This window comes from Calonectris borealis, chromosome 14, assembly GCF_964195595.1.
Source record: "Calonectris borealis chromosome 14, bCalBor7.hap1.2, whole genome shotgun sequence".
Lineage (NCBI taxonomy): Eukaryota > Metazoa > Chordata > Aves > Procellariiformes > Procellariidae > Calonectris > Calonectris borealis.
The window spans coordinates 16,714,026-16,740,281 of NC_134325.1; the positions used below are offsets into that span (position 1 = coordinate 16,714,026).

The window sequence follows — 26,256 nt, forward strand, 5'->3', positions numbered from 1 at the left end:
GAGATTATATGCTTGGAAGAGACTTTTTGACAGTGGAGATGATTGCTTTTCAGTTCTGCCACCTCAGCACGGGTGTGGGATTCGGCCAGGTGAGGAGAGGGGGTGGGCTGACGCACTCGCGCTGTCACCGATCCCGTCCCTGAAGAGGAAACGGCCACAGGGCCCTTCAAACTATAGGGCCTTGTGTGGTATGGTGAGCTATATGGTCAAACACCGGAGACAGTTTATGCCTGCACAGATGTATGCAATATATCCACCTGGACAAACCAATTACTTCAGTGTCAGGATTCTCATCTCTCCTATGTCAGAGGAAATTTTTCAGAGCAGTAGTCGTTACTTTAGAGGAACTGTTACAAAACCAACACCACAGAGACATCGTTGATGAAGAGGATGGCTCCTGCCTCTCTCTACCCTATTTACTCGCCTTCGAGCAACACATCATTACTCAACTTTGAGCAATAACATCTAGACAGACAAATGAAATTGATTTTGACGTCTGGAGACTTTAACCTGGAGAATTTCACAGAACTTGGCCAGACGTTCCTTCCTCCAACTTCCTGCCGGGACTGACAATTATTAGACCAAGTCTGCTTGGTCTGTAGCAGAGAAAGAGGCAAATTCCAGGTATCACACAGCCCTGATCCTGAGGAAAAGCAAAGAACCCCCAAAGACAGTGAAGGAGCATACTGTCTTAGCATACAAATTGCAATTTCCATCGAGACAAATACAATTTGGGAGCACGTGTTAGATACAGGGGGGGAAAAACCAACCAAAACCAGACTGGACATGAATGTACAGTCCAAGGAGGAGTAGCAAAAAGATCTGCATGACAGAACTGTTTCTGCCGCAGAGGTGCTCTGGAACTACCAGCAGCTCATGGTATCAGCTAGCAGAGTCAGCAGTGTTCAAACAGGGCTGACCCAGGATCTCTTAATTTGTTTGTTGTTTTTTTTTTTTTTTAGCCTAGCAAGATCATCAAGAACTGCTGCAAAACTCAGATTTAGCTACAACAGGGAAGCGGACCCGACCTACGGCTTCCGCTTGGACAGTCCCAGGCAAGAGAAAGGGATATGTGCACGCTCAATACTTACTTTTGGGGTGATTACCACCGAACATACTGAGCTTGTACATGGAGCCAGAACACTATCCACACCTATGGCAAGTTTTTAGATCCCTTTCAAATCCCACACAACCAGAGGGAAGCAAGCTAGTGCAAACCGCAGCCCAGAGGAGGTACTACAAAAAGATGAAGTGTCATCCGCACGATCTACAGCTGGACTTTCATCAGCTCCACACGTAACCCCTGTAAAAATCCTCCAGGCAATAGCTCATAGTCTCCCTTCTCTTTCCATGCTACTGATCACGAAAAATAGCTCCGTGGTGTAAGCTGCAACAGGCTGGTAGGGAGTGAAGGGGAGAAAGAAATTAGATTTGTAGAGGCTCCTGTGAAGTACAGGAAGACATAATAGGATCTGGTAATGTTTTCTTAAACCACATGGAGTTCTAAGTTGAGATAATTACTTTAGCAAGTTCCAGGTAGGTATTTTATTGCCTTTTATTAACTTTCCTCACCATCTACACTCTTGTTAGCAGCTAGGCTTATGCATCCCTTTCCTTAATTCAGCTTCAGTTCTAGAGAAAAGGTAATTACACCTGGCTAACTCCATCTAAGATTTTATTTTTTATGGAAGGGAGGGAAGAGCAGGTAGCGGTGAGGCGCTCTGGAAAGAGATTGTGTATTTAAAATATTTTACGCAAAAAAAAAAAGCACATGACAGATCTACATAGTCCCCCACCCTCTCTGGTTCTCCACACCACCACCTTTTCAGACAGACTGGTTAAAAATTGTTTAATGCATAGAAAATACCAAGCAAACAAATCAAACGGTTTGACTCTGGACCACCTCCCCTTCTCCCCCAAATAATGAAAGCTGCACATATCAGAGTGAATGCAGGTGGAGAAAGCGATTTCAAAATATGTATTTGCCCTCTTCCAAAGGATTGGTACACTCCAGCATTTTAAAAATACAGCTTGCAACAACAGGATTTGCTGAAAAGCAGATTGACTAGCAATGACCTACTGAAAACAAGGTTTACAGTACCGGTAATATATTAGCCGGGCATATTGACTAATGGGAATGGCTTCCATTTTGCTCACAGTGTTATAGCAAGATGTACAAACACGTGAAGTTATTGAAAATATTTGAGCACAAAGTGGTCCCAGAGGAGCAATGGCAGAACACGGGAAAAACCACCATGTTCTGGCAGGCACATGAACGAGTAGTATTTTATCAAAAACCCATTAAATTCCCCTGTAAGTTTATCAAATGCCTTTTCCCAACCCAAGACAATTTCTTGCTAGGAATAAATTCAGGTGCACAGAGGAACGGTGAGACTGTCGTAACAGCTCAGCCGTTGCTTGCTTAGTCCACCGACTGACACAAGGCTTTCAGATGGCAACCGCAAAAGCTGACTACAAGATCATCTTACGGTGTTGGTTTTTGCTAAGGTTTTCTTGTTGACAGCCTATCCACTGCCTTCAATAATGTCTCAATTACTTCAAAAGTAATTAACTGTCATATAGATGAATAAGTCAGGCATGAAACATCTGATTCAAAAAAATACTTACGTGTGAAAAACATAAAATTGCTTTAAGGGATGGCCTGAACCACAACCCTAACCCCATGGTATGTTCCTTAGCCAGATGTTGCATCTAGGTTTTGACTTCAAAGAGTAGACCAAAATCATGGATTAAAAGGCAATCTAAAAGCCATGAAAAATTGAGACTAATACCACACTTGTACCACCTGTCACCCTGCCTGTGGTTTGCTTTTGTTTTGTTTTTGGTTTTGGTTTTGTTTTGTTTTAAATATAAGACAATGAGAAAAAACTTGACACCTTTAAAATATTAAAACACAGATTGAGTTATTATGAAGAAATAACATTCAGGAAGTCTGTTTTAAAGAAAACAATCTTAAATTATCTTTCACTTAAGACATTACAGAGGGGCCTTCTTTGCACAAAAACGAACTTTTGCAAAAAAAATTTCAATCACAGCGGAATTCTTTGATACTTAAAGGAGGAGCTTGCCATTTTTTCCTCAACATCCTCTGTTTCTGACTGCATTAACCTTCTTTGGCATGTGCATATTTCCACGAACCCACTCTCCTTCCACTCTCCTCAGATGGCAGCGTGTTCCCTGCTGCTCTTTGCTGTCGTTTGCAAGAGATGCTGGTTTGCTCTAGGTAGCAGGTAAAAATGATTTGGGCCACCCATCTCCAGCTAGGTTGCACAGTCCAGGGACATTGTCGTCTGGTACCCCAAAGGTGCCCAAAATCACATGCAAACCAATTGCAAGAGCATTATTTCTATCTCTAGGGACACTGCATAACATCTGTTATTCTCTAAGCTAAATTATTTTGGGGTCTACGTAGATGTAACAACTGTGAATGCTCTAAATACACAATGCTTCCAAAATTAACATCAATGCATATATTAACACGAGGGAAGAGACCCGAGTTGCCTACTGCTTTCTCTTCTCAGTGTAAGGCTTTGTATTAATTCTCAAGCAAGCAGTATAGCACAGCTATAACATCTGAGTTTCAGAGAAGTCCTCACATCCAATTTTCCAGTTGAGTAAACTTTGTTTCAAGAATGTCCAGTGTTGTGACAGAAGTCAATATTATTAAGAAATTCCCTCTCTTCGGCGCTCGTCACTTTGCATAACCCATCAGAAGGTTTAATCAAAGTTCAATTCCATTTACTGAATCCTACTTGTATTTCAGGCTTAATTACCTAAACCATCATTACCCGAACTGGACCAACACTCCTTCAAGGGAGCTCCCTTTGCGGTAGGTGCCACCCTGCAGTGGACCTGTAGTGCTCCGGCGTGTCTCCCATCAGCTCACCTTTCCCTCCTGCCACCCTAGAGCTCCTTCTTTCATCCAGGCAGGCTGCAACGCTCTGGGAAATATAGGGCAGTAAAAGTTGGTAATTCTTAGCAAGATTGACTTTTTAATGAAAATTACTGCAGACAGCAGTATTGGAGAGTGATGGTACTAAAGAGCTAAGCAAATGTGTATTAGTTTGTTTGGATAGTACTGGATGAACTGTGTTGATCTTCCAGTTTTGTGGTTTTGTTGTTTTTTTTTTTTTTTTTTTTTAAATCTAGGTCATTAAATATATACTGTGAATATCACCTGCTAAAGAGGAAAAAAATTCTAAGCCAGGTGTGATGATACTGAGAGGAGCATACATAGCACAGATTATATTCCAGTAACATGGCATTTCCATGAGATAGGTTTTCACCAGTGGAAATTTCCCAAATGTGGATATCTTTTAAGTACTTGAATCACCCACATCCTTGTTACTTACTGCACATTACTGTTGTGTACGGATGTGATCTCTCCCAATTAATGCAAGTCACTTTGGAAAAAATCTCTTATTTTGTATAGACCGTAACATGCCTCAAGATGCTAGAGCGGCAAGAAAAAAAACCACGAGAAAATGGACATCCCCAGCTTCACCTGGCTCTATTTGGACGAAAAAAAAAATTTGAAAAGCCTCTCAATCACCATGTAAAGCAGGATTATTTTAGCATCTGCCAGTTGAATCCAAGGAGAATAATTTTATTTGGGTTGTAGCTTTCACTTGTGAAAGGCTAAATTCAGTTAGTTTGTTTTCCATGGGACATATTTGCTCTCACTCTGTTTCCACTGCTGTTTTGAGTAGTACCCAAGTGGAAAATAGAATTAACATGTCGAGTAAGCTTTATTCCTCTTTAATTTGTTATTGCTGTCATTAAGAGTCTTTTATTTTACTTTGGCTAATTGTTACAGGAACAGCAATAGAAACGTTATAAATCTGTAAGTTGACTGTTTCATGGTACAGTTTTTCCATGGGACGAGTCTTTTTCATTTATTATGGAGGAGTCCAGAGAGTGCTGGAATCTAGAGGCATTAGTAAGTCAAAGAAACCGAGAACACTCTTGCCATTCAGACAGGGTTATAAATAAAGTTTGTTTCTATTTTGATATGAGAATTAGCAAAGCAGATAAAAATTCAGAACCAGTTAGTAGACATCAGGGAACAGAACTGTTACTTACAGATTCATGTACCAAGAAAGCACAAGCTTTTGAAATATTCTATTAACAAAACTTAATTTCTATGTGCACTGAACCTCACTAGCAATAAGGTTTCTCCTTGCCCCTTCTGTCTTTGCCACTCAACAATACCATTAAAAATACTGCTTTTAACTGTGAAGTTAATCATCTACCTATGAATTTTATACAAGGTCAAAAAAATGTATCAAACAGTATGTGTTTAAACTTTTACTAAACCTGGAAAACTGAACCATCTTCAGGTTTCAGTCCAACTATATAAATGTAACTCAAACTGACTGCTTTTTAAACCTACTTAATCACATAAGCCCTTCTGCAAATTTATCTGCAGTGGTCATAACATTAAATGGTAGCTTTTCTCTCTGTTTTCCCTTGCCTTCTCATGTAATACAGTATTTGTCTTTTAACCAGATCTCACTGTTTCACCTGCATTAACATCTGCCAATGCCTGTATAAACAGAAGAGCAAAAAATCTCTTTGGCATTTCTTTCAAAGTGTGTATATTAAGAGATATGCCCATGATTTTATTTTTGGTTGCCTTTGAAAACTCTTAAATGCCGTTATTATGTAGTTAATCAATGTTGTAAAAGCAGTAGCGAATTGTACCCCCAAACCTGGTTTCTAACAACAAAATCATCATCACTTTTGTCTTCATACAAGCCTTTAGTTTCAACTCTTGATCTTCCAACTCCCCTTCCAGTAAGGGTGTGGGCTCTTCCCACTTCTCCCAGAAAGCCCACCACAGCTAGGCTGTGACATTCTACTAACCTGGGTAAAGATACACTGCTGCCATTTTTTCTTCAAATAATTTAAACCAGGGACAGAAAATGTTCAGAGTCATTACCACAGGGAACTTCAGGCACTATTAAACAGATAGAGAAACATCCTTGAAAGAAAAAAGAAAAAGTCTTAAAAACTTACTAGCAGCCTACCTTTTTTAGTTAGCAGCTCTATCTCCCAAACCAGCTTTCCGAATCCTCTGTAGAGCTTTATCTATTTGAAGTTGGGGCTTTGCTTTTATCTGAATCACAGAAGCTGGATCTATCTCATTATAACACACCCCATAGGACAGAATTTAGGAGGTCAAACTAAGGTGCACGCCGAAAAATCCTATTAAAGACCCCAGCATGATGCCCACTGAAGAGACATTCAGTAATGAAGGACCAGGAGCTTCCGAGCTTGTCGTTCTTGCTTAGCTGCCCTCTGATGGGTAGAACCAGGAAGATAGTTTCACAGCTTACCTTGCTAAACATTTAAAAGCACTGCAGAAGACAAGGAAGATTAAATAAGCAACAGATCATAAAAAAGGGGAAAAACCCTGTAGTTTAGCATCTAAATAAGAAGCGGAGCTGTGAGCATCCATACTCTTCAGGTGGGGTTATTTATCTTCAAGTACGCAGACTTTGGGCACAGATTTGCTAGCAGGAGAAGGTAGGCCAACCTTCGGTTTTATCTGAATATTAAAAGAACTTTTACGAATCACTAGTCAATCTTAACACCCCTGACCTTGGGCTAAGTATACCGTAAATTACTTAAGCATGAATAAAGATTGATAGTTGAAAATATTCCTTGCGAAAAAGGTTAACTATTAGATTAGACATTAAAAACTTCTGTACTTTCAACCTTCTTCAGAACTCCCGGACTTCGTTATTAAGCATGACAAAAACATACTTTCCCAACCAAAAAAAAAAAAATTTATAGCCAAACCAGCATTTTTTCTAAATGATTTCCCATTCAATAGAGTAAGTGTAGAAAAAATTACGGGATATCAAAGATAATTCAATAGGCTCACAATCACAGTAATTGACCTACAAGCGTATTTTTATAGAAGATTTTAGTTTAATTACAAAACATTCAGTGAATACAATATGCATTTATAAACAGTATCATTAGTACACAGTATTTTGGAAATGCACAGTGCAAGCCGGAAAATTTCAGTATGCCTCCAGTATGGGTGTGTATATGAGCATATATGGGTGTATATATGAGTATAAATACCGGAGACATGCACATATACACACCTCCATGACATTGCTAGTATCTACCACGCAGGTTCCTCCGTTTCACAAATGAAGAATCTTTCCCATTAAATATATAGTTGCCACCTACAGTTTGGGGCAGGCAAACTTTTATCCCTTGGAAAACAGACGTGCTATAACCACCACGTATTTGTTTGCCCTTTACTGTGTGCAAGTTTCACAAAATGGATTTATAACGTGAATTAAGGGTCCTAAATATTGCTGATACCAAAGAAAAGGCTTTTTTCTTTATGCCCATGAAATTACACATCTTAAGCCAGGTATCATAATATCATTTCATATTACTTCACGCATCTGACCATTGACTTGAAATTACCAATCTTTGTATTATTTTTTTCTTGCTATCCTCCTAGATATGCATCATAGAACAAATCAGATTTTTTAGCGTGCTTTAGCGGTTCTCCATTCGCAACGACGACCAATTCATACATTTTAAGGCCTGTAACAACCCTTTCTCTGTACCCGTCTTATTGCATCTGCACCCTGTTTCTGCCATGCCTGCAAACCAAGCAGGGTCTGGGCAGCGCCGACTGCTGAAGCAAAGCTTACCTTTGCACACAGTTGGTTGCAGCTCTCAAGAATAATCTGCGCATTCAACATTTCGAATGAAAGAAGGAGCAGGGAGAAGAGGAGCCGTCTACGACTGGGGACAGGTGAGTGAGAGCCTTCAGATAACGGGAAGCTCCCATCATCAGAAATAAGGGAATGCTGTCAGGGCACATTAGAAGTTCAAATAAAACAAAACCCAACAAAACCCCCAGAACAGGAAAAAACCCCAAAGGCCAGGGACAAGAGACGTGTTCTGAAATGGAGCCAACAGCAACCAGCTCTGCATGTCGTGGCAGGTAAGAAACACCAGGGGAAGGAGGAGTGGGGTGAACAGGACAGCAGCCAACCACCGGCGGGGTTTGCCGTCTGCACTAAAACCGGCATCTGTGCGTACCAGTAGGTGGGAAGGAGAGGGAAAAGATGAGACAGGAGGAAACGCATCTCAAAGAAAGAGAGGCAGGTAAATAAATGCCAAATTTGAATTTCAAAGCTAGCGAGATCTAACCCATAGGATATACCAATTTGATATTTCTCAGTCAGGAAAAAAAAAAAAAGAGTTTGTCACGTAAGGAGTTGCTGCTAAGATGATGAATACTGTGAGGTGAACCAACTCAATTTATATTGGCTGGTCTAACAGACAAGTACTGTCGGATGATAAGTGAAATTCAGGCTCTCTACTATTTACTTTTTTCTTTCTTTTCTGACTACAGGAGCACACACTAAAGTAATAAATCTAGGTCTGGAACTATGAGTATCCCAGTTGTTAAAAAATACTAAAAAATCAGTAGATGAATGACTGACAAATGGCTGTTTCCACAACTGGGCTGTATCATCGCATCATGAAAGGAATTTAAAGAGGACGTGTAGGGAGCAAATGTCCTCGGCCGTACAGAAGCGGGTGAGGGTATTGTAACTCCGGGTCAAAGAACAACGGCAGCTGCAGACAGGGTAGCAGAAGGGCTGGAAATGCGCGGGATGAAGTACAACCCTGCCTGGGCGTATCGACACGACCAAGCAGCACCTCTGACCAGCACCGACACACAGAGACTACAAACACCCAACATAGCTAAACCTGCGTGATTCTCATCACCCTCCCTAGAAAGAAAATACCCAAGATAAGGATGATATTGTTTGTTTTTCCACCGCAACGTGTTGTAGCTCTTGGGTTAAACAGGTCAGACATCAAGCGTCTGCACAAGGACTTGATGACATGGCCTGGAATCTGCACGCAGCAGAGGTGGCTGGAAGACACGGTGCTACCCCCGCCTGGAGAAAGAAATGTTCTCGTGAACTTTGCAGAATGCACAACTTGGCATTTCCAGCCATTGCCACAGTATTTTATTTATTTTTTTAAAATTCAGTTACAGATTATTTGCACCTTTGGCCACATTGACCACATGCCTCAGAATAAAGGATCACATTTTGCATAAAGTATTACTGTCTCTCGTTGGACAAATTCAGGGGTATTTCTACTCAAAGCAGTTACTTTCCACTTTTCTGCCTCTGATTCAATCATTAGAGTCCCTTTAAAATAGTATCTATTGATTACGTTTCCTACAGTATTTAATTCTCAGAATTACAATTAGGAAAATTGTAAACTATAAATTGTAAATAGTTGTCACGTAAAGAACCGATTGTCCTGTCAGATGAATCCCATATTATTCAACTGCTAGGTTGAGAAAAGCCACTTACAATTGATGGGCTATTTCCACCGGACACTGCGTGACACTGGCTATTAGATCAATTCCCACTCGTGTATTTAAAATTCTTTGAAACTCCAATGCCTTTATCAAATGACCCTCCTCAGGCTTTACATTAATTAAGGTGTTTTCCTTCTGGTTAAATGATACCAAATCCTCTCTTCTTGATGCAGTTTGTTGTTTTGTTTGTTTGTTTTTTTATAATAGCTAGCATTTCCCTTTTTCTTTTACAGATTTTCAACCATTTTTTCATTTACAGTCCCGTTACTGAAGGCTACACAAACTCCGTATAGGCCTTTGTTCTGCTCTCCCTTTGCATTCTCTTCCTTCCTTTCTTGGCTTCTATGTCAACATTTATACAAACACAAAATCTGCATTTCTACAAAATCTGCAGAAGTATTAAAAAACTAAGGTTGGAAGGGACCTCAACAAGATCACCTAGTCCAACACCAGTATCTCAAAATATTAGTCACACTAAAACCACGTGAAGCTCCCGCAGTCAACCACGTATCAGATGACCAAATCCAGATGCAGATACTTCCAACTTCTCCTTGCTGTAGTACTGAGAACACCGTAGAGAATTTTGCTTAGTCTGTCACTGTCCTGTATTTCTACAGCGCCTTTCGGCAAAGGACAAAATTAGCAGTCCATCCCCTAGCCTGCATATTTACTGTCTAATACTGATAACTCTGTCACAAACTCCATTAATCAGTCCAATGCCAGCTGCTGGCATTTCATCTGCAAGGTCAATTTTTATACAGAGTTGAGCAGCCTGAGTTTCAGATAACCAGGCTCAAGCATTTTAACAATCGAAGATTATCAGTCTATTTTCAAAAGGAATATACGTCACCAAGCTAGAAAAATGTTAGCAGATCACTGGACTTGCACATCATCTATATCAATGTAGAGCGTTCATACTTGTCAGATACTACTGTGAAATAAATCTTGCACCTTTTTTTTTTTTGTGTGCAGTTGTCTCATTTAAGATTTTATAGTAAAGCCTATCCTGAAAACAAAATTCTGAAAATAGGTAGAATTTATAAGCTGTGTGCAGTTCCACTTGCATAAAATCGAGGGATCTAAAAATCAGTGTGAGCAACGAATTCATACCTATTACTAGGTGAACGTAACAGCATGATAGCTGAGCTCTTGAACATCTAGATGTTAATCAGGACATTTAAGGGTCTAAAGGTAATCCAATAGTTTTCACACAGGAAAGAATCTGCACACACACACAGCCCCAACCCAAGGAAATTCCTTGGATGCAAATTAGTAAGCCACATGTTTCCACAAGAGAGGATAAAAGCAGTGTAAGATGAAATACAAATCCACAAGTGTGTTTTCAGTTGAAAATATAGTGGCACTGTAGCAACTGTCACTTCCTCTTCAAAGCCCACTCCACTGTATGAAATCAAGTGCTGCGTTACAGGAGAATTTCAGCTTTTGGAATACAAGTTTCCACTTTTCTGCCAAATTGGCATTACCATTGGTAACACTCTTCTTTAGTTACAGGTGAAAGAGTAAGTATTTCACCCCATTATACAACAGACAATTATCTAAACTTTGTTGAGCAGATTCCAAGGGAAAGAATTTCCTTCTCGTCTTAGTCCTTTAAAAAAAGTCCTAACATCATTCTAACAGCAGTTCAGAGATCACTAGCAACACACTGCCATCTTTGCTTCTTGAAACGATTTTTGAAACCACTTTCAACACCAATATACGTGTGCAATACAAGCACATAAACTGCATGGTGTTACACTTAGTTCCAACTCTATTGCAGTTTAAAGTGTTTAAACATCACGACACACACATCAATCCTTGATTGTTCAACTGCTGCTATTCGTTCACAGTATTTTTCCTAAAACTGCTAAAATATACACTTCCATCCACCTACGCTCCAATAGGCCAGTACAGAAAAAACTGTAGCCACAAATAAATGAGCCATCACTGGATAAATAGAAGAATTTCCAATTACATAGAAAACAAGGAAACCAGCAACTGCATTATATAACACACTCGGTTCATTTATTTAGATAAATGTAACTGATATGTGATACAACTTTTTAATTATAGAAGTGTAATAAAAATAAAGTCTTTGCCGCTCAATCCTGCAGTTGGAATTTCAAGCTTATTCCCACTGGGATTTTCCAGCTACTCTTGAGGTGCACTGGCACATGATATAGCTTCTTCTTTCCTAGAAAAAAAATTGCACAAGGATTTTGCCAGTTAGAGAATAAAAAAAATATTGAGAGATCATATTTATTGTTCCTCACAGCAAGACTTTAATCTGATTTTTCTCACCTAGCAGTCTACATAACCCAAAACCATCTTTCTTGCCTTTCCCACATCACAGAAAGATGATGTGAAACACAGCAGAATCTGATTTTGTCATCAGTCTCTATATCCCAAAGCATCCAGACAGTACTCTCTCAATTCTAGGTAAACTTTTCATATTCTTGTGTGTGCATATACACACACAAATCCAAGAGTTCACCATTTTTGGATATTTAGAAACAGTTATCAACAGTTAAATCTAACATTTAAATTTAACATTTCCCAAAGTTACATGCACAGAATTTTCACTGAAGGCTGTAGGTCTGCTGTGTGTCCTTCACCGCAAGGGTTATAAAGAGGGACCGTGGATCCTTTCTGTTTTTGCGGACTGTTATCTTTCCTCTCAGGACGTCTCCTGCAAAAGTAAAAAGGAAATTACTATGCTTACATTACTGAATCATGCACAGTAACAGCAAAGACGCATTACATACCCTTATGTTGCATGAGAAGCTGTTCCCAATTAATCAGAATTAAACAAGTCTATAAAGGTTTCCTTTATGTTTTCAAAGCTCTAAACAATGGTCTTGACAACAAATGTAAGTCGAACTATCTGCAGTTAAACCTGGTGAGGTGCTGAGTTACGTCTGATGGTTTACTTCCCAGACGACCCACCCAAAGAGCTGATATGCCAATTATTTTACCTGTGATTGGGGAAAAACACTGTATTCCTTGGATACATTAACCTCTCTTTGTACCTGGTTGTCCTGGTTTTGGCTGGGATAGAGTTAATTTTCTTCCTAGTAGCTGGTTAGTGCTGTGTTTTGGATTTTTGATGAGAATGATGTTGATAACACACTGATGTTTTAGTTGTTGCTGAGCAGTGCTTACACCAAGTCAAGGACTTTTCAGCTTCTCATACTGCCCTGCCAGCAAGCAGGCTGGAGGTGCACAAGAAGCTGGGAGGGGACACAGCCAGGACAGCTGACCCCAACTGGCCAAAGGGATATTCCATACCATATGACGTCATGCTGAACAAAAAAAATGGGGAGAGTTGGCCAGGCTGCGGGGGCGCAGCCGCTGCTCAGGAACTGGTTGGGCGTCGGTCAGCAGGTGGTGAGCAACTGCATTGTGCGTGACTTGTTTTGTATATTCTTTTATCATTATTATTATTTTCCCTTCCTTTTCTGTCCTATTAAATTGTCTTTCTCTCAACCCATCAGCTTTCTCACTTTTACCCTTCCAATTCTCTCCCCATCCCACTGCGGGGGGTGAGCAAACGGCTGTGTGGTGTTTAGCTGCCTGCCGGGTTAAACCACAACACTGGTTGAGTTGGTTGGATCTGCACATCACTACCTAGCATTTCCAGGCACATACAAGTCTCAGCTGGACAGGTACTAAGTGCCATTGTACTACTCCCCCCCACCCCTGAACTTCAAATATCAACTCGTTTTCTCATGAAATGATATATAACATCTTCAAATTCTTGAACATAGATTTCCATCCATGAAGTAAGCAAATTATTAGCAGAAATAAAACAGTATAGAAAAGCAAAATTGCTAGTCCACAAAATTTAATATTGCATTATTCCTTTGCTGAGCTCTCTAATTTAAATGCATCACTACTATCAACTTTGAATAAAACCAAGTAACCACAAAAACCTATTCTACTTCCTAATGCATATGCCATGTGGTTTGTATTTGCACTGCATTTCATTTAAGCTCTAATTAGGTAATGTTTTTATCTGTCAGGAAAGATTAACACAGAAATCTTCATGGCATTATACACTATCAATAGCAAGTTTTGTTGTACAAACTGTCAGGCTTTCTTGACTATAACACTTGGCATGTACGTGCTTCAGCTAAAACCAGAGAGAATGCTTTGACGCAGAAGGAAAGAGCTGAGAGACGTATTTATGTTAGAAAAAATAAAACAAGATTTTAAGCCAACAGCATTAATATTTTCAAATAAGGTATCTGAAATCACATGCCCCAGCAAGAGACTAATTTTGAAGCTGGTGGACCTTCACCTTGTATAACACATTGGGGGACTACAAGAAGCAGGGTATCTTCTTTGGTGGCTTTCACTCAGACGCTCAAAAGGTCAAACTTTTATGCAACGTCATTGCAAAAGCTCTGGAACGACAAATTCTTTTCCTACAGCCTGGCTCTGGCTTGATGACCAACACCCACATTGCATTCTTTTTTTCTTTAGGAAACTACAAACTCAGTGAATATTCTAATATTTGAAGAAAAAAATCCACAAATACAGATGTTGCCTCATATTGCAAGGACATAATACCTTACAGGCTTTTTAGTCTTATTTTTAATGAGCTTACTGAGCGGGTATCTCTTAATTTCACTATGCTTTTGTGAAGATTGCTGCTTGCGGTTACTAGAAAAAACTAATCTCAATTTGTTTTCAGTCCTTACTAGGACCTACAATTTAAGTTGTATTTGTAAATATTTAGGAAGCCCATTGCTGAGCCACTTCATACAATCATTTTAAAACCACAGGAACTACATCTAAGCAGATGATTCTACTAAACACATTATAGGAGGGCGTGATCTCAATCTACAGCAGCAAGTTCTCTGCTACCCTTCCATTAGGCCTCCCTTGCCCCATTCATCTTCATACCTCACACCAGCCACATCCACTGTTACTACTTTTCTATCTCACTGGATCCAAAGTATTTCCCAGCTGTTCATTACTTACTGTGATTTTAAAAGCTATTGTTTATGTTCTGTTAAAAAGCTGAAATTTTCAATATTCTTATTGCTAAAGTGGAAACAAATAGCAATTTGAAAACTAAGCCGGTTTCAGATTCAGTAATCACTTTAGAATTCTCCATTTGGTGCAATTCTCAGTGGCATCCACAAACAGTAAACTGACACAAGACCCACATTATAAATAATAAATGCAGGACATTTTGTCAAAGGCTGTAGTATAAACATCAAAGAAAGCTTTTCAACAAGAATGACTGTGGTACCAATACTGTACAAAAGATCAAAAAAAAAGTATTCTTTGATAATTTAACAGTTAGTTGGAGATTCCACTTCAATTCCTGTGCAGCTTTATTATTAGGACACAAATGATTGACATAATACAACGCGATTTGCAAAGAACTGTGAAAATGGTTTCACAGATTATTTAAACAGAGACAGATTCGCCAGGTAGAAGGACAAGGTAAAGAAAAAAGGGCGTTACAGCTTCTTTCCAGCCAGGAAATTTAACCTAGCTTGAACATACAGATTTTCAGAACTGCTACAAAATGGATTATTTGATATATTTTAACATCCTATAATAACAATTTTATTTAAAACATTCAATAAGACTAAAGAGCCTCTGAGAACTAAAATTCCACTATTTAAATTAATCCATACTTCAATCTTACCATTTAAAACATTAATACAAAGCAATACAATAAATGAAATAAAAATCTAAATATAACTTCATAAATTATAGCTGACTTCACAGAACAGAATCCTCAGACTCTGTTTGTAAAGGCAGTTAATGAAATGAAGCATTCCATTTTTCTCAGCTATTTCTTATGCAGTAACCGCATTAAATCTGCCTTTCTAAACAGTCTTTTCTGAAGGCCGAAGCAAACAACAGCAGTGCAACCAAGTAACAGAAAGGCAGTTCTGAACAATTAATCAATGTCATGTAGATAGAAAATGACTGATGTTTTTTCACCGTTCTGCTGTCCTATGAGCTGCCTGGAGGAAGCTGTCTCTGGGACTCAGCTGCATCACCTTGCTCTTATCACGCTCAGTTGAATGCAAGTAAACCACACAGTGCCACTGCAGTTTGATTAGGACAAAACTGAATCCATTACGATCCCCTTCCTGCATTTTTATTATCCCTTGGGGAGTCCTGAAATTTGTCTCCAAAAAGAAAAACACAAAAGAATTCAGCAGAAGTGCTGCCCAAGCTTGCTAGCACAGGAAAAAATGCATCTCTACATCCATACTGACCCACTGCCAAACAACACACCTCGGATTACATGCTCTACAGTACCCCCTATACACGTGCTCTGAACACTCAAAATAGTTTATTTTGGTTCTGACCTCTCCCACCAGTGAAACTGTAAGCAACTGCACCTTTCACTTACGTTTGTGGAATACAATCACACATCGGGCAGGCTGCAGCCTGTGAGCTAAGATACCTCTCAGTGCAAGAGCCCTATCACTAAGAGTGTTTAGGCCCAACAAATCATATTTTTTTCAGTCTACAACTGGATTCATCTGAAAGGATTTAACTGAACCTAAAGATTCCATGCAGTCTCCTGCATACATAGCCGTAACATCTACTTAAAGCTCAAAATGATCCATGGCAATGAACTTGTAGTGTGAAGAACCACCCTGCCTTTCAATACAACTTGGTGTCCCCTCCCTCTTTGATTATGAAAAACATTGAAAGAATTACCAAAGGTAGCCAGCAATCAAGGTCTTTCAGGTTTCCTTCTTTCCCTCCTGTGGAAGAACTTCCTGAGACAAGTAAGAACACGGTACTCAGAACATTCTTTATTCTGAAGCCATTAAAATCTAAGAACCTTACGAAAGATCTCACTGGAATTGTTTCAAAGAGAGCTGCTAGAAAACTGCACTGGATTTGGGCTAAAGACACCTTAACTACCGAACTGCTGGTGAGAAATATCTTTACAAATCCCCTACACTGTAAGAACCACAAGCTTCTTAGTGGTAGTCATACGTGCCTTCACAGTTACACAACAGTAAGCTTTGACACCGCTCTTCACGATAAGGTTGTCCTCGTTTGAGACTGACAACTTAAACGTTACCTAGTTTTCCACTCTAGTTTAGAATAACTGGACCCACCATCTTCTGCAACACTGAGGTCTACCTTGCAACTGAACAAAAGCAAGTCTCAAAAGCATCACTCCAGAAGAGTTGGCTAGAAAGTAGTTTCCACATACCACCTATCTTCCGAAAACAAAAAAGAACAATGAACGACAGAAATCATTTGTGGTGGGACCAAAAGCATTTCCCTTAAACTCAGTAACTTATCCTTAATCCTCCCATTCATCTTCTTAAACTGCAGGCACCTGCAGCTGTACACCAACTGCCACCTTCCCATTTGGCTGAACCCCCACCCCAATGAGCTCCAGTGAGCAGTTTCTGTACCGAGCAGTAATCACTGCCTTTCGGTGTTCTCCATCTGATCCGTGACACCCTTCTTCCATCAGCTGGCTACTTGTATAAACCAAGCAGCTGGTTGCCAACTCCCTTCTGTTACACCACTGTTCGCCCTCTTCTGAAACTATGTTGAGGTTTGGTCTTTTCCTTCCATGCCCCAAGTCTACTCTCTGAAGAGTTTTTGTACCAAATTGGCATGTTTCAACTCCCCAAGACAAACTATGAACTAGGCTGCTGCAAAGAACTCTACACAGTTGAGTAAGGCAAGACAGCCTCGCTCGGCTGCCTAAGGTAAGGCGCACACACTGCAGGTGACCGAGATTCCCAAGATAGCTCACGTACCAGAAATAGTTGCCGCAGGGAACTGTGAAGGCCAGATACACGGTCCTCCAAAATGTATAGCTGCAGTAGCCAAACCCACTCATGTAGGACTAGTCTTAATTCATTACTTTTTATAGCAGAGATCCTAAACTGTATAGCCTCGTCCCAATCTTTCTCTCTCAACATTTGTGATGAAATTCCGAGACAACGAGACTGCGGTTGCTGTACGAGCCATATACCGCGCAGTCGCAGAACTTGCAAAGGGGGCCACACAGAATGGCACAAGAAATCCACCCAGGTTTGCCTGTCTAGATACAGAACTTCTATTCTCTTCCAACGAGATAAAACAGCCATGGGAAGAGATTGTCTCAATTTAGTGCCTGAAATACACACTTACAGATGTTTCTGAAAAGTCAGCAGGATGATTTTAAACCGCAGATTTCAAAAGATACAGCGTTAAGACATGCAAGATTTAGTCTGACCTCAAAATTCAAGTTTTAACAATGACTAGATTTTAAAAGCGAGCATCATTTTTGGAGATATCACTTGTAAGTAAACAAGTGACAGAGTTCTATAGACACCATGTTGCAGCTGTAGACAGGCAAAACCGACACTAAAATCTCAATTAGGAACCAAATTATCCAACTGGGATGCACAATATTGAAGTAAGTCAGTAAAAGATCAAAACATTCAGACAGATTAATTGTGCTAGTGTTGTTTCCCTATTTTTAACAAAACTCTCTAGGTAGACAAATGAACATTTTTCAGTTTGTAAATTTACAAACAGCTACCCAATTATGGAGACTAAAGATAATCAAGGATTTCACAAGGGCTTAGTCATGTGAGTCCTACTGCAGTTTTGCTGTGCTAGCCCCCTTTAGCACCATAGAAAAACAAATCAAGGTTTTATTTCCACTGCAAGGCAGTATCAAGAACACAAAATGCCGACAATATGCTGTTTTATTTCTAATAGAATTTGCTTGCATACAGATCTGGGTTTTAACTTAACGCGCTGTTACTGAACAGATTCTGCGGGCCCTTTAAAATAATTTTTGTAAGCATTTTATTTATTTCGTGAATGCTTGAGACAACCAAATGAGAATGATACTCTGTATATAATTTTTTGCTTATGAAACTTAGCAGGAATATTTCAATGAAAGGAAGAGACTCATGTTTGGACCGTTAATAAGAAAGATACTGCTTAGCATCTCAATTTCAATTTTCAAAATAAACACATTTTCAAGCTATTAAAAAGGCCGCTAAGTGAAGCCTTGCCCTCTGTAGGGAGTCCACAATACAATAGTCTCTTGACTGAGAAAAATACAGTTTTTCTGGCAATAAAATATCATCTGGCTTCTTTCTCCAGTTTCTTTCATTTTACTGCATGCTAAGCAGTTAAAGCATATCCAACATGCTGACGCTACTCATCAGCTTCAAGTCTCTCGTGACAGTCTGTGAGGAGGAAAACTAGCTTTTCAGAATACACGAGCAGTAAGAGACTATGCCCCGCTCACACATTAAATCTAAACCAAATCAACAGAAATGATCCATTAAAGCTACATACAAAGCTATCTAGTAGCTAGGTAGCAAGCTGAAATTCAGCAGCAAACCAGAAGTATTAATTAGGTGTAACTTTTACTGCCTCACTCTCCAGATCTTTGGACCTAGATTAAAGCTCTCCCATTTCACCTCAGAATTTGCGAACACTGCACACCTGGCACAGGCTGCGGCAGGAACGGCAGAGGAGGGAGGATTAGTTGCAAGCCCCATCCTTTGGCTTGTAATGCCTTGATTCTGTTATCATTAGAGATCAAAACATTCAGTCTTTTTTATGGCTGAGAAAATAGATCTATTTTTACAACAAATAACCTGGCAGCAAACCACTGAGAAAATTAGCTAGTTCACACTGCAGACAAAACAATTTTGCCGTGGCATAAAGCAGTCTTTTCCTGTTAAATACCCAACAGGTCCAGCTACCTGTAAGCTCAACCTCTTTTACAAAGCAAATCCAAATACAACTACTGCTTTATAACCACTTTCGGCATATCCCCAAAAGCTATAAAATGTCCGATCGAGACTTTAAGTCAGCCTTACTATTTTACTCAGAATTAGAAATCTGAGGGAACCATTTTTCTTTACTGGTGGGGAAAAAAAACACACCAGCCTGTCTGAAAGATGCTTTCAAAAACCGGAAAACATTTTAAATGCATTTTATATCACCAAATTCCTCTTTCACAACCTATTAAAATACTGAAAACAAATGCCAGCATGGGTACACTGCTCAGATTATCGCAAGACTCAAATCATGTTTTTTTAATTTATTTTCCAATATTTAGTACAAAAAGAGCTTGTCCTGACTCTAACAATCCATTTAGTCGTCACAAGTGGGTCTTCTTCCTTGTGTCTCCCAGTGCCATATATACATTTCTTATTCTAAGAATTTATACAGAGGATTGATGAATATTGGTAAACACAGGAATGGACATAAAGGCTGAAGCCTTCAAATGATGCAAATGTGTTTAACCTAATACAGTTACCTTTTTCTTCAGTTAACTTGCGTTGAGAAAGGTCCATTTGAAGACAAAAAAATTTCCTCAAAAGCTAAATACACTTGGAGTGGAGTTCAGTTCAACATGCCAGGCAGACGCAATGCGTGGTAAAATGGTAACAAGCGTAAGTCATTAACAAGTGACAGATGAGAAACAGCTGGAAATGCAACTTCACGTGTACCGCAAAAGAAGTTTGAGCGGTCTGTTTAGCTGCTCAAAATGGAAAGTGAAAGACTGAAGAAATCAAAGAATATGGTTAACCACAAATTACCAAGATGAATATTCAAGTCACTATTTTTACAAAGGAAAAAAAAACAATATAAAAAAAAAGACGACAGAGAAATCTGTACTTACAGTAACATGTCTTGAGGAAAAAAGATTTTTGGAACAGTGAAGGAAAAGAATCAGAGACAACCGTTTTTCAAAAAAAATGACCTAAATTAAGCAACATTCCTATGTAAGTATCAGGAAACACCTTCTGCCCTGATGGGCTTATGTCATCCATGAAAAACAAATACCCCACAGAAATTAACACTGGGATTATAAAGGAAAAGGAAATTACACCAAGAGTTTCTCTCAGAACCTTCTCTAACACTAGAAATAACAGGTAGAGAATCCTAGACTGAAGCGGTAATTTTATATAAGATATAAAACCAGACAGAATGCGTAAAAGGATGGGAAAGGGGAACTAAAATAAATAATTGCAAAGAGAAGGAGACAGGTAGAAAGAAAAGAGAAGCATAGCTGCAACAAGATTTGTTACGGGAATAATTTTAAGCTCATAAAGAGAAAGGAAAGAGTTGCGGCAAAAGTGATCTTGAAGGTCAACTACGTGCGTTCACTGCTTCAAAGCACACTGTTTCTGCAGTTGTCTTCAGAAAGTCACCGCACCTAGACTAGAATTCTAGAGCCAGGCACACCTCCCAGTAATTTCAGACATTTGGTAAATGTCAAATGATCTATGTAATATTAAATAATGTGCATATTCTAACAAATGTCATTGCACTTAAGAAATTTTCACTTCACACTCTATGACATTGAGATTTAATGAGTCGCAGCAAGGAGACCTTAGCCAGCCTGGTCTAGAAAGAGAAACTGAACAGAACACAAGCCAAGTACAAATGTACCAGTGCATACGTGCATCCCAAGAAGTGACAGGGCCTAAGAATATGCAAATAAAAATTATTTAAGAATATAAAGTCAAAGCATAAAAGAGAGAAATGAGTTGTCAGATAACATAGACCACAGCACCTTTAGGAAAGGAGCTCCTGGTAAAAAGTTGTCATGGCTGATAGGTGGAAGAGGCAACTGCAAAGGCGGTTTAATTGAGCAGAGATGCTGCTTTCACCATTGACATTCATAATTAGATCTGTTAAGAGAGACAATATTCCCTCTACATCCATACTTCTCCATAGCATCTCTAAGCCTCTTGACCTCAGTTGCTTTTGCAGCATCCGCGTAAGCTTTTGTACACTTTCCCCCCATATGTCTGGTCTATTTATAAACTGTTCAGGTCGGGGCCATGGATTACCATGAGTTTATTAACAGACCAGCAGAAATGAGCCCCATTCCGAGGTTCCTCCCTTGGATCTGCTAGTCTGTAAAGAAAAATGGCCCTCAAAGACAACTAATTCACCATTGGGTTCAACCATTAGAGTTCAACAGTGGTCAGTAAATATTCTAGTGGTTAAGTGGACAAAAATAAAAAATAAAACAGCATTAGAAATACAACTACTTTATTTCCTTTGATTATAAAAAGACTAGGAGAGGCTGAAAGAAAGTGCAGTTCTACAGGAATAAGAGGGCAAGACTTGAAATTCTTGCCCTGTTGTATGTCCATCCTCTTGCACGACTATCCTGTGACGGTTCACGGACATATTTCTGTGTCTATAAAGCAAGGAATATTTGACTACTTGCATAGAAATGTATTTTCAAGACTTACCACATAGAACTAATTTAAACCCACTAACAAGCATCACTTCAGTCTTCGAAACCTTACTTCAGCAATTTATCATCTGAATTTTGGGTTATCCCTGATGACAACAAAAGCCTTCAACAAAAGCCCTTTTACTTGCATCAAATCCAAGATGAACCATATTACAGTGCTTATCCATTCTGTAAAAATTTATAGTGTATCAAAACAACAACTGCCATACTTCAATGGATCAAGTTCATGGCTGTGAGTTCTTTGCAACTGTTTTCAATTTACAGAGTAATCCCACAGTGCCAGGTATGCATATATTCATGATTCATTTAACAAATACAGCATAGTTCAGGAGCGCTACAAAAAATCCTGTGCGATCACTTGACAAATATGATACTTAAGAACATTAGTAATGTTAATAGAACGTTAATAGCAGTCTTCTGGTCTTTCATTTTTCTGCCTTAGAAATGTTTTGGTTCACAAGTTTTCTCATCAAAATTACAGTATGGAGCTAAGTAAGTATAAGGCATATACCCACTTACATATACATATGCAGACATTTATATGTATTTTTACATGAATTTCATAGAATATAGATAGATATTTCCCAGGGCTTTGCTTAGACAAAAAAAAGTCTTTAACAGCAGCTGATTTATTTACTAATTCTTTTTAACACTTATGTCATTCTTAAAGTCTTTAAGATTTACATTTAATGATAACAGTAGTTTAACACAACCATTCTTGCACCACAAATGAATTTAAATATACCTGCTTCTACAGGAATCGGTTTCTCCAGGAGAAAAACTGTCTGTTTCCAGTGTGTTTTGGTACACTGGGGACCAGTTGAAAACAAGACCTGCAATGGAAGAGTTCAAGAGTTTGATTAAGAACAACATTTTTGATATCACACTACATCAATCAATTACCAAACACACATGCACATGAAGTGTTTGCTACGGCAAAACAGACTTGCTGCCAAACACCTTGAGGCAGAATAAAGTACAAAACCACCCTTATCTCTCAAAGACATTTTTAAAATGCATAACCCCAAATACTCACCTTGTTATGACAGTTCTTCTCAAAAAATATATCAAAATAACCAGCAACTGCCTACAAATAAAAGAGGAAAATGCAAATATGATAAAGGAATAATAGTGACCCTCAAGAAAAAGTCTATCATTAACATATACATTTATTGGGATTTCTACTCCTTTTCAAGCCTTTACCAACAGGAACAATCTTAGATTTATGCCTTCAAGCATACTAGAAATCCAAAAACAAGAAGTAAGCTGTCATCACAACTCCTTTGTCCTACCTGAGAATATTCAGCCCACCATAATGGCATTTTACTACATATCGAATTTCAGCCCAAGTTTCCAAAATAATCCGCGCGCCCTAACTGCAACTAGAATTACGTATCAGAAAATGGCCTTTCAGATGTGCAAACCCACAAGCATAAAATTTGGTCCTTCTCTACGGCTCCCACGACCCTCACTAAATACACAGTACGAAGGATTCTGCATGACGCGTTCGCTCTTTGCATAGCTTAACACTATTTTCCACAAAAGCTCCCTGTGAACAGAGGCAGAGCATAACCAGGCAGGGAATATTTTTCTTCCTCTACTACACACACAGATAAGGAAAAAAATTCACAAATGCCTCACGCTGGCCTTTTCAGCAGTTAATAGTTTCTAATAGTAACTCTCCACAGGATTCCTCGGAACACGTCTTCCATCCCTCCTGCCATCCTACTCCTAACCTCACGGAGCCTCTCCCTTCAGAGCATAATTCATTAGTGGGACTTCTCTTCCAGCCTGAAGAGGAAAAGAAGTACCAGATGTCCGCACACAAAACAGTATACCGACACTATTAGTTATACAGTCTTCTAATACCGGCCTGCTTTTTTGACAAAAAAGCCTTGTGAGAGTCCCAGAAATTCAAAGAATTCAAATAAAGAACTGGAAGATGCTAATAAAAGAGCATCCACTCAAAAGTTTCACCTCTGAAATCCTGTCCATGCTCACCTTTATTTGATTTCTACTGCCTCCTACGAAAAGGCTAAAGCAAATCAGCCCGTGGGCCCACGGCAGCTATGCTTTTCTCTCCTATGTCAGCCTGAAGAAACGACCCGGAATAGAGCTTTCGAGTAACTTCAACTGCAGCAGCTGGGGACTCTCCATCCCTGCGGCAGCCGGAAGGGATTCTCCCCACGTCAGCTATAGTACATTCAAACAAGATACGTAGCAATTCAACGACGGCAAGCCCGCTGCATGAAAACTCACTGCAGATAACTGATTATAACCTTCCTCTCATGGCACCAGTGTTTTCCTCCTACTGTAACTCTACGAAACTGGTTGTTCTGAATAGTTACAAAGGACAAGTTCTGTAGCACGCCCCTCATATTGATTCAGATATAGATTGCGAAGGAAAAAAAAGAATCTAACATGCTTACAAAATTAAGGTAACAAACTGAATGGCATAGGGCTTTATCACTATGAAATATGTAATCTGAATGATAGCTAAACCATTCTGGTATTTTTCCTCTCTAGTCTAAACCCAGAACAGATTTCACCAACATGGTGGAGAATACAATGTGTTAAAGCAAGCAAGCCTACGTTAAAGCACCTGTGTCAGCTTTTCAACTAAGGGCACTCCAGAGAAGCCTGGCAAATTCTAAATTCCAATGTGGGCAAATGTTCCTAGAAAAAAATGAACCAAGGAGACACTGAGGGACCTTCGTGGCGAATGAGCGCCAGATGTTGGAAACGGTGACTCTTCCATCCCTTAAGTAAAGTCCTATCACTCAATGCTGAGAATCTCATTCTCAAGTGAATTACAGCCTTGTCTCTAATATGCCTTTTTGAGTAAAGATTGAAAAGGTTTTGACAAAACCTTTATTGACCCATCAGACTACTTTTATTGATGCACAATCTTTTCTGGACATTAGTCAGAGATCTACTAAGTCATAAAAATATTTTTCAATCATCAGGTCAATACTGTTGATATGCTTACAAATAAGACCTAGGATATGATTACTGCAGAAAGGAAAACAAGGTTGCGACAACAAAAATACATTAAGAATTGAGGGGAAAAAAATCGGCTTCCAGAGAAAATGAGACAATCAAGCTACATTTTGGACCAGAAAGCTAAAAGTTCCAAGCAGACATACCATAGCTAAGGTGGATGCAATTATCTACACACTTGGTAGCAAGAAGTAACAGAAACACCCTACATGCTACCCTGAGAAAACGTCCCCAGATTAGCATTTTTTGGGGATCAAGTTCAGGCTGAAAAGAAGCTGCAGTTCCAAGCAAAGAAACTGTCCCCTGCCATTTGCTGCCTCCTGTGCTCAGGGAAACAGGATTTGTACACCTTCTGTAAATAACCACCTTACTCCTTACAGTATCAATGGTTTCCCTAACTGAAACAACCTGAAACACTGACTTCGACTATCTAAATCGAGAGGTAGTAACAGTAATTACTACACATCACAAAGACCACCTTATGCAGAGCTCCAAGGATTACAGAGTTCAAGGGATTACAGAGAACAAGAGTTCTACATTGATCCATTAAATTTTTTGTTACATTCTAAAGTGGATACATGTCCTTCAATATTGGTACTGAAATAATTGTTGAACCAAAAGGAAAAAAATACAGAAAAATATTCTAACAAAATAAATTCCTCAAGTCCCTACAGATAAGCTCCTGTGAACAGCTTCAGGCATTCCCCAAAATTCCTCAAAATTTGGTCAGTTAAAACTGGGGAGGGGGGGCACCCGAAAACCAAAACACACATTCTCTGGTGAGCTATGTCAACAGGCAACCCCAGTTCTGCATAGCTAAATAGAAATTATATTCTTAAAGTTAAATACATACAGGAGAGAGTTTGAATGATGGTTTGAAAACTAACTGTAAGAGCACATATCGCAATTTTGAAATCTAATGAGTATCTTTTATTGATATATTTTCAAACTGGTTTTGAGCCAACTACAAAACCCAAACACACACACTTGGTTTGATGATTTTTCTTTGTGAAATTGTTTACAACTATGTAATTTGTTTTTAATAAACATTTTTAGGCAACCTGCCACCATTTACCAACACTGCGTCTAATCTCCAGATAGAAATCTCTCCCCTCGTATTTTAAATCTTTGGGAAAACAAAAAGTTTAATACCAAACCCAGTAATTACTGACCAGCTGCAAAATTTGTTTAATATTCACTATGGCAGCTATTCTACAAGCCAACTACAGTTGAGGAAATATAGAAAGCGAAGATGCACAGAATAAATATCTCCCACTGATGCACAGTCTGTGGCTTACCCTGTAAAACAAGAAACCAAAACAAAACTTTAAACCTGCTATTCAACAGAAGTACAGTTATTTCCATATACCTAGGTAATAAACGTAAGGTCAAGCTATCCTAAAGCCTCCCAGTAACTCCAGTCTAAATTAACTACCTTCTTCCTTTCCTCTTCTTGATTTCACATGAAAGATCGCATGTGCTAGATTGCACGTGTTCCCCTGCCAGTAACATAGCACTTTAAAAAGCATTCAATTTATCCAAATTATACATTATTTTAATGAAGTAAATTCAGTTTTATTTCTGAACAGACGCCAGCTCTTCTCAA

At 39.1% G+C, this 26,256-nt stretch overlaps 1 protein-coding gene across 4 annotated transcripts in view; it reads right to left on the minus strand.

Annotated features, from left to right (window-relative positions):
- Nucleotides 1–11,405: 11,405 nt before the first annotated feature.
- PRMT3 (protein arginine methyltransferase 3) overlaps nt 11,406–26,256 on the minus strand; it is a 64,500-nt gene continuing 49,649 nt past the window's right edge. For 3 of the 4 annotated variants that reach the window (XM_075163311.1, XM_075163309.1, XM_075163313.1), the window contains 3 exons: nt 22,687–22,737; nt 22,396–22,483; nt 11,406–12,095 (listed from right to left, as the gene is read on the minus strand). In XM_075163311.1, the coding sequence (XP_075019412.1) occupies nt 11,986–12,095; nt 22,396–22,483; nt 22,687–22,737 (249 nt within the window). In that variant the 3' untranslated portion in view covers nt 11,406–11,985. The remainder of the gene's footprint in view (nt 12,096–22,395; nt 22,484–22,686; nt 22,738–26,256) is intronic. The other variant, XM_075163310.1, reaches the window with a different exon arrangement.